Source organism: Trachypithecus francoisi, unplaced genomic scaffold (genome assembly GCF_009764315.1).
Source record: "Trachypithecus francoisi isolate TF-2019V2 unplaced genomic scaffold, Tfra_2.0 Lachesis_group1, whole genome shotgun sequence".
NCBI lineage: Eukaryota > Metazoa > Chordata > Mammalia > Primates > Cercopithecidae > Trachypithecus > Trachypithecus francoisi.
In genome coordinates, this window is record NW_022681454.1 from 1,206,563 (window position 1) to 1,215,500 (window position 8,938).

Here is an 8,938-nt window from a genome sequence, read left to right on the forward strand (position 1 = left end):
ACAGACCACGAATGGGACCCTCAGGTGTGAACTTGCCCTCACTTGCTCACTGCCCCCCTGGCTCCCCATGCTGACCCAGTTGGGTCAAGGCCTTCCTGAAACTGGGATGGGGTCAACTGCTTTGGTGTCTCTGGGAGGCATGTTAAACGCAGGTCTGTAAGTATTCATGTTGCCTTTTCATCAAAACAAACCCAGACTCATCCATTTCTTACCATTGCCATGGGTGTTTCTGAGGCCCACACCTCCCTCTTTCGGGATGATTGCAGGAGCTTCTCCTCTCCATTTTCCTGTCCATACCCACTACTCACTGCTTTCAAGATGGCGGCCACTGATGCGGTGCTGTTTCTGCACTCTGCGCCTTCTCGTGCTCCCCACCTCATTCAGGCAAGGGCGGCCACGTAGGTCCCGTCTGACCCACCCTCCGGCCAGGCGGCCCCCGTGGGATTCCTCACACAGCATTCCATTACCGGATGGCACTCCCCATTGGTCTCCTTCAAATCTCAGTGCCTCAGAACAACAGTGTCCATCCTGGTGGCATGGGGGCCCCAGAGACTTCTGTGGTGGCACCTACGTCAACACATACCCTGGGGTCCCTGAGGCCAGGAGACAGCACGATAGCCTCTCACCTGGACAGTGAATGTTCCGGCCCCGAAGTGACGCCTGTCCCACCCCAGGACCCCCCAGCTCCATGCTCCAGGAGGGAAAAGTGACTCCTGTCCCGTCCCAGGGCCCCCCAGCTCCATGCTCCAGGAGGGCCCCCCAGCTCCATGCTCCAGGAGGGAGGGCAGGTGGATGTGGGTGTCTGCGGGGGTCTCCACCGCAATCCCTTCCCAACCTTTCAGTGTTCCTACAGGACTTCACAGGCTCCACAGTAGTGCATGGTTCTGGGAGTCTGCTCTTGCACTCTCTGCCCTTCGACTGGAGTGTTGTGTCCATCTGTCAAACCTTCGATGCACCACCCCTTTGTGCTGCTCTGGTGTCTCTGAGTTTAGAGCTGCTGTCGAGGTTAACTCGGTCAGCATCTTCTCCTGGTCACGCCAGCCCCAGTGGCCCGGCGGCTCTGACTGTGGAGTTTGCCACGTGCTCTGACTCAGGAGCATCAGGGCTGGTGTTCTGTGCGTTTTGTGGGTTCCGATTGTGGGTTCGTGTTCCTGGAGACCCTCTGAGTTCCAAGTACACAGTGTGATCTCTACGCAGGATTTATGACCATTCATTCAGGGGCCTCCTGGCATTATCAGTCCCGGGAACCTTAAGAACACTTTAAGTCCGGGGTTTTTCGGATCTCCACGTAACCTCAGAACTCACGCGCCCGTGAGCTTGGGTTTACGTTCATTGTTTTCAAGGATGGTGGGCGGGGATGGCGTGCAGGGTGGTGGGAGCTGGGCCTGGGATCTGGTTCTAGAAGCATCAGGGCTGGAGGGCCTTAGCTAGTTACGAGGAAGGGTCGTCTCCCAGGCCTCAGGGTGAGGGAAATGAGCCCCCACCTTCTAGTCACTGGGAGAGGACTGAAGGAGAAGCAGCCATCCCCCAAGCATCTCCATCCTCAAACCACACACAGCTCTGGCCCAGGTGCTAGGAGGGCCCTGGGGTTCCACCAGGAGAGTGGCACTGGTGGGGAGGGCCACTGCAGATCACAGTGAGCCCCTGGGGACATCTTTGAGGTTGGGGCCTCTGAGCTCAGGTCCCAGGAGGCGTCTGCTGGTGGCCTGATGGGCTGTGAGGGTCTTGGTGGTCAGTGGCCCCCCATGAGCAGCAGCAATGCAAGCTGCTCCCACAAAGGAGGGGCCAGAGTGACGGCTTCTGGGGCCTTGTCCGGATCTTGAGGTGTCCCTCCTCTGAGCTTCTGATCGTCCTGTGGGCAGGCGCCTGCTTTCTGGGTTTGTGGATGCATCTGACATGCCATTTGCTGTCTTCTGAAATCCTGTATGGGCCAGGGGTGGCCTCTGTTGTGGGGAGACCTTTGGGTCTCAAGCTTCCCTCCCACACACACACAGAGCATGTGCCTCATGGCCCAGACGGCGTCACCAGGCGCCTTCTGAACGTGTGTCCCCCATTAGCGCACACCAGGTGTCCCTGCACTGCACAGGGCCCAGAACAAGTGTGGGGACAGCCAGCACGACATTTGTTAGGAACAGAGATAGTCTTTATTCAAATGCAAAGAGATCCATAACATAAAAACACAGAAGTTCCCGAAACTGCCCCATTTATTCACTTCTCAAGTGTCCCCCACTTGGATGCGCCCTCGGGAGAGTGGGCTCAGCACAGCCTAGAGCACCAGGTCTGAGGTATCTGCAACCACGTGGGAGCCAGGCCCCTGGACAATGAAGGACGATCTCCTGGAGCAGCAATAACTTATAAGGAGACATAATTTAGAGTAGACGGAGCCTTGGGGATGACTTTATGCAGAAGCAGGAGGCTGAGAGCAGACGGGACATGGGCGGAAGCAAGGACGGGACATGAGCAGAAGCAAGGATGGGAAAGGAGGCGGCTGTTTCCCAATGCCCCTGCCGGCCACCAGAGGGCCCTTCAGTGCAGAGGTGGTCGGCGCGGCCTCACCGCGGTCAGGAGCAGCGCAAACCCCCCTGTGCCCTCGGCCGCCTACAGCATGAGCCTGCACAGGAACCCCCGACACCCCACGGCTCCGGGGGCCCCAGGGGCTGCGGGGCTCTGGTCTCAGACGCAGTTATCAGGGACGCACTCAGCCTCTTCTTCGAGCTCGGGGCAGGGGCTCCCGTTGTTGGCGGGCTGGACCCGGACGTAGCGAGTCCTGCTCTTGGCCCCCAGCCTCCCACAAGGGCCTCCGCACAGTCCCCAGGACGACCACAGGGAGACCTCGCAGTCCAGCGGCGTTTCTGGAACTGGGGGAAGCACAGGAGAGACGGAGGTGAACGCTGGCGTGAAGAGGCGCTTCGTACAAACAGAAGCCCCTCCCACCAACATGTGCGTTCATCAGAGGCCACGCCCACACTTCAGGGGCACGTGCGTTTCTCGGCACAGTCGCAGAGTGAGCGGCAAGATGGATGGTGGATGGCACTATGGCAACCTCGGACACAACCCAAGGACTGGAGTTGCGCGTTTCTATGGAAGAGCCGGAGCTGCCGCTCAAGTCTCTGTGGTGTTGGAACTCCCACATCGTGGCAGAGTAAGAGGCGCCGGGGACCCCCGTAGGAACCCCAGGAGAGGGCGGACACCCCTGCTGTAGAAAGCTGCTCTGTCCCAGTCCCAGCTGCTACATTTACCGGAATAACAGACAGGGGCAGCGGATTCGCTGTCTATCTTGCGGGACCTGGACCCCCACGGGACTCAGACATTTCAGTATCCTCCTCGTTTCCCTGTGTCCTATTTGGTTCCATAATTTTCATAAATTTAAAAATCATCATTTGGTGTTATGGTTAAGTCAATTGGTAATTTCCATTTTTCCAAATCAAAGTGAAAACACCTCTTTTGCACCTCACAGGCCAAGCTAGCCAGATGGACAGTTTCTCTGGCTGTGTGGCCCAGAGCGGGCAGCCCTGAAGGAGGCCAGGAGCCCCACCTCACTCTGCCCTGCTCTCGAGGACAGTCAGCAAGGGCTTGGCTGTCCTCACAAATCTGCGAGCACCCTGCTGCCAGCTTTGTGGCTACTGAAGGATGAAAGAGAGTGGAGAAGAGGGTTGGTGTACAGGTGCAGTGCCTGGAATGGTTGGGCAGCCCTGGCCAGGCCCACACCTGGAGCAGCCCTCTCGAGAGAGGCAGGAACAGGGCTTGCAAAGACCTCGGCGCTGAGGCTTCGCAAGGGCATTGGTGTAGACGCCAGAGAGCCAGGGCCCCAGGCAGCCCACCTGGGGAGCACACAGAGCTGCTGGGAGATCCCAGCACTCCCCGGCTTCCTGAGTGAAACCAGGATGGTGGCAGCGCCCCTGCCCTCGCTGCGATGAGGAGTCAGTGAGCGCTTGCAGTGCCTGTTCTGCAGCAAGGGCCGCACCGCAAGCGTCCTGTGAGGAGGAGGCCTGGGGACAGGCGTCCAGTGTGTGAGCAGGAAGCCAGAGTGGAGCCAGGCTGGCCTGGCGTGGACCTGGCGGAGCCTCCTCAGTGCCAGCCACCACATGCCAGTCCCAGCCTCTGCCCTTGGGAAGCCAAAAGTCACAGGAGAGACCCTTGTGGGGGGTGGTCTGTGCTCCATCCCCACAGGGCCAGCACGGCGGGTGCTGGGGAGAGAGCCGCGAAGGCACGAGGGAACAGAAGCAGGCCAGCATGAGGCAGGTGGGTGAGGAGGCACCAGAGGGGGCTGGTGGGAGTGGCTGTCCTTCTCAAAGCCACGATGCCTGCAGCGCCCTGGGATGGGGTGCCATGCCTCACAGTGCGCTTCCCAGGAACACTGGGGAGGGAAGGTGCTCGGCTTGATCCTGCTCAGGCACTGTTTCGGTGGAACTCTCTAGACGGGTCTCCCTATCACCAGCTCCCCACTGTGGTCCCCCAGGTGGCACAGCTGGCTCTGTCCCCTTTCCACCCTCCTCTCCATGTTCTGCCTCCTGCTCAGAGCTCACAGCACCCTCTCTCCCCACACTCTTTCCCCTGCAATGCTGCTTTATCCTTCTCCTGGCTGCTGACTTTATCCCTCTCCTGGCCCAGGGCACTGGCCACATGCTCCCCTGCCCACTGAGGCCCAGTGCCCCCAAAGGTGGGTCAAACCGCAACTCTCTGGACCTTCTGCCCACGGAGTCTCTTCCCGCCAGACTAGCTGCACAGCACAGACAGTGCTGGCATGTTGCCTGTTGGGTAAGTGGCTTGGGCACGTCTGCTTGGAATGCAGCATCCGCTTGGACAAATGAGTGAGGAGCCCAAGCTGGAGCTGGGGAGGGGCAGCACTGAGGCTGGCGCAGGGAAGCCCAGTTCATCCCAAACGAGGAGGAGGGACCCGGGACTGGGCACAGCCTCTGTCTGGGGAGTGGTTCCCACCAGCTGTGGGGAGCTCACCACCTCCTGTCTGACCTGACCTGGCCCTTGCCTCCAGGGACGGCTGACAGTAAGCTTGTAATTACTGCTGCTCCTCAAGACGACATCTGTCCCTACCACACGGCTTGGGAGGCAGGGGTGTGGGAGGTGGCCCCGTACCTGCCTCAACTCCAGCCAGCAAGGTGTAGGACGATGGGGCCCATGGCCAGGTTGGTGGGCTCAGTTCCTCCTCGGTAAAGTCTGAAGTCCACTCTTGTCTGGGGCCTACCCTGACTCTCTCACACCCACATCAGGGGAGACCCAGAGACCCAGAGCCAACGGGCCCCAACCCATGACCCAGCCAGGCGCTCCACGGGGCCAGTGGCCACCACCCAGCTGGGCGGGGAGGGAACTGCCACTCAGCCCCAGCGTTCCCAGCCTGCCCTGTCCAGCAGGTGCCTGGAAGAGCTAGGGGAACGCTCATCAGCACCTGTCCCGTCCCACACCAAGGCGCCTGTGAGTAGAGCCCTGAGCTGTGTGGTGGCTGGGTCCCGAGACCCCCACAGGTGCCCTGCAGCACAGCTGTCAGCCGGTGGCCACACAGACAGGGCCATCCTAGCAAGCTTCCTTGTCAGCTGTGACACACAGGTCACCTGTGGTGCATGTCTGACAGGACAGAGTCTCTCATGTACTGTCTGGAGCCTCCTTTCATTCTTTCCCCTAAGCTGTGGCCCTGTAAGATGCTTTCAACTGCAAATAATGTGGAAGAGTCACATCTTCAGTGTTGGAACGAACAGAATCCTGAATCTTCTAAGTTAGCACCATCTTGCAGCACAGGCTAGGAATCCCTACTTGGAATTTTTCAGAGCCTTAGATTCAGGTTTGGCGGTGGCCCTGCCGCAGGGTTCAGGGCTGCTGTACGTCCAGTGTGACCCATATGTCCTGTGGGGTGTGAGCCGCGGCTTCTCCGTCACAGGACGAGGCCGTGGCAGACACTGAGTTTCCCTCTGAACCTCAGCGCCTCTGCCCGCTGGAGTGACGAGGTCCCTGGGCTCTGCCGTGGGCACTTTCCACGCCAGCTCCCCCCTGCCACCTGCAGAATGGGAAGGCGGCCGTTACCTGAGGCGCTGTCTACAATCTCATTGTCTCTGCTGGGCGGGACTGGGGCGGGAGGGACGAAGGCCCTGGGGCTCTGTCGCAGCCGCACCAGCGTCACCCTGGCGATGGGAGGCAGGGCCTTCAGCCGCGGGTAGTAGAACGAGTTGGCCGGGTGGCTGGGAGAGGAGGACGTTATCTGGGGAAAAGGAAGAGGAGGTTGGCCTGGGGTCCAAGAAGCTGACCTTGTGTTATGCGTATGGCCTTACTGGGGCCACTGCCCAGCGTCCAGCACACTCTCTGCGCCACTGTGGGGGACAGAGTCCCATGTGCTCGTCTCAGCCGTCCCATGGAACAGGGGCTGGAAACCGAGGCCAGGAAGGGGCGGCCTCCTCAGTCAGGAGGCGCGTCCTGCTCTCCTCCCTGCGGTGCTGCGACTCCGGGTTGGGGGAGTATGGGAGGAGCTGCACCCCCTTGCTCACCGCTGGCGCTAGAAACAGCCTCTTCCACACAAAAGCCGCAAGCAGCTGTCCTGGGCTGGGAGGCGAGGGCGCAGCCAGGCCCCAGCCCCGTCCCCACCGCGGGGGCCACAGTGGCCCTTGCGCACGCAGGGCGCCCACTCACCTCGGTCACCGTGTCCTGCGGGATGGTGGCGAAGTTGGGGGAGGAGAAGGTGAAGCCGCTGTCCGTCCCGGCGTCGTAGGGGTACAGGTCCAGCGCCGCCTGTTCCCGCCAGCGGTCCCCGTCGCACAGGTCCAGGCTGTCCACGCCCACGAACCAGTCGGGGCTGGGCACGATGCGCACCACGAACGAGACCTGCGGCGACGGCGGCTCAGCGCGCCCGGCCCCGGCCCTGTGGCCCCCGCCCCCGGCTGGCCCCGAGCTCACCAGCGAGTGCCTGCGCTGCACCTCCAGCTCCGCCGACGTCTGCCCGGTGCCGCTGGGGACTGCCGGCGCTGAGAACACCGCGTGCACGCTCTGCAGCGCCTCCCCCGCCGCCTCGATCTCCTTCATCAGCGCCCAGGCCTCGCCACGCTCCGCAAAGTCGCGCAGTCCGTTGCTCACGTACTGGTTCTTCCTCCACATGCTGTAGTCCGAGCTATGCGCGGCCCCTGCGGGACCACCCGGCCGCGCCGCAGGCCATGGTCAGAGATGGCGGTCGGGCTTGGATCCCAGCGGGCGCCCCAAAAATCCCTCCCCGCCGCCCTCAGGGAATCATGGTCCCCGCCCCGTCACGTCGGACCGTGACACCCTGTGGCTGCCCCTGCCCCGACCCACCTGCAGCCCACTGTCCCCGTGACCGCCCCCTGCCCCCACTGCACCCCCGGAGCCGCACACCGCAGGCGCTCGGCAATCACTCTTGCATTAGAGTCTCCCAGACAGGAGCGCGCCCCAAATTGGGAAGCGCCGTGCAGCTGTTGGGGGCTCCGTTGCCGCAGCCCTCCTGGTGGAGCAGAAGGCGAGGGGCGGGCTGCACTTACCCAGCAGCGAAGACCACTGCGCGGGGGGGCGGAACATGGGGTACTGCTTGGGGAAGGCCGTCTGGCTCCACTTGCCCGTGAAGGTGATGCTGTATTTGGCCGGGGCTCTGGCGGAACAGACGGACTCTCCCCCACGAGGCAGGCCGGCGGCGCCCAGCGTGGCTAGGAGGAGAGCCCAGAGGGCCCTGCCCAGGGCGGCGGCCGGGCTGGGGTTTTCCATCACCTGGAAGCACAAAGAGGAGCAGCCGCGCGCTGGCACCGTCGTGACAGCCTCGGGGTGGACAGCCGAGAGGGCTGCGGCACTTTGGGCTCCGAGGACGGCCCCCAGTGCCCACGCCCCCCTCCCTGCTCCGTGAAGCTCTCCTGCGGCGCTTCTGAGACCCCCATCCACGGAGGGGGCGGCGCGGGGTTAGATCGCCCGTGCGCCTGCGAGCGACCAGGGGTAACGGGCAGGTTTTCAGTCCGAGTCCCTGCAGCTTGCCGGGCCGGTCTCGGTGCGGCCTCCGGGAGGTGTCCTCGCCGTCGCAGGGAGCCGGGGCCTTGGCCGACTGGCTGCCCCCGGGACTAGACCCGCAAAGCTCGGTAGCAGCCAGTCCTGGGGGTCCCTCTGGAGGTGCCACAAGGTTCTGGGCCGCGGGGAAAGTGCAGGAGGCCCGGGACCTCTCTGGGTGTCCTGGTGGCACGCAGTACTCACCCGGCAGGAGCGGCGGGAGCGCGGCGGGCAGCGGTCGGGTCCCAGCCAGAGCTCGGAGCTCCTATTTAAGCCCGAGACCGGGGCTCCGGGCCGGCCAATGAGGCTCCAGTTGCTCCTGTCCTCGATGCTGCACGGCCTGGCCTCCAGCGAGGGGCAGATAGGACGTGGGAGAAAGGACGCGAAAGGGCTCCGGGGGCTGCCGCTTTCCCAACTCGCCCTGCCCAGCGACCTTCCCCGGGCCTGGATCGTCCTCCTCCCCTGGCCGTGCTGCCGCACCCCTTTCTTTGTCTGTCTGTCCTGTCCCTCCCCTCCCCTCCCATCCCATCCCGTTCGCTCCCCTCCCCCTCCTCCCCTCCCCTCCCACACTCCTCCCCCCTCTCCTCTCTCCTCTCCCCTCTCCCTCCCCGTTTCTCTCCCGTTCCATCAAACGCCTTCCTAGTGCCTCCCTAGGTGCCACTGAGGGGAGTTCTGTGCCCCAAGCCGGGAAAGCCCAGGGCGTGGGGGCAGAGGGGCTCTTGTTTTCGCCTTCTCGAAATTAAAGCAAGCGTGCTACACCTTCCCGCGCAGGGTGTGACCTGGAGAGCCCTGTGCGTGGCCTGACTTCAGTCTCCATGCTGGAGGTGGCTGGGGAAGCTCCTGGATCCCGGCGCGGGCATCCCTGGCCTTTGGGGCCCCGGCTTTAAGTCTCTTTCCTGGCATGGCCTAAAGTGGCACAGAGCAGCCTAGCTGTCTACACTGTGGCCAGAGGGCATTT

The 8,938-nt window shown here is 62.7% G+C and overlaps 1 protein-coding gene across 1 annotated transcript; it reads right to left on the minus strand.

Annotated features, from left to right (window-relative positions):
• Positions 1-2,121: 2,121 nt before the first annotated feature.
• Positions 2,122-8,497, minus strand: SPON2 (spondin 2). Its single transcript, XM_033213415.1, has 6 exons — positions 8,185-8,497; positions 7,491-7,713; positions 6,898-7,121; positions 6,634-6,825; positions 6,034-6,208; positions 2,122-2,858 (listed from the first exon to the last, which is right to left on the minus strand). The coding sequence occupies exons 2-6, from the start codon at positions 7,708-7,710 to the stop codon at positions 2,674-2,676; spliced, it is 996 nt and encodes a 331-aa protein (XP_033069306.1). The 5' UTR covers positions 7,711-7,713; positions 8,185-8,497; the 3' UTR covers positions 2,122-2,673.
• Between the last annotated feature and the right edge of the window lie 441 nt (positions 8,498-8,938).

Coding starts and splice junctions, on each gene's coding strand:
- SPON2 (XM_033213415.1), bottom strand. CDS start 7,710: ATGGAAAACCCCAGCCCGGCCGCCGCCCTGGGCAGGGCCCTCTGGGCT. Junction 6,209..6,633: donor CGCAGGACACGGTGACCGAG/GTGAGTGGGCGC, acceptor CCTTTTCCCCAG/ATAACGTCCTCCTCTCCCAG. Junction 2,859..6,033: donor GATTGTAGACAGCGCCTCAG/GTAACGGCCGCC, acceptor TGCTTCCCCCAG/TTCCAGAAACGCCGCTGGAC.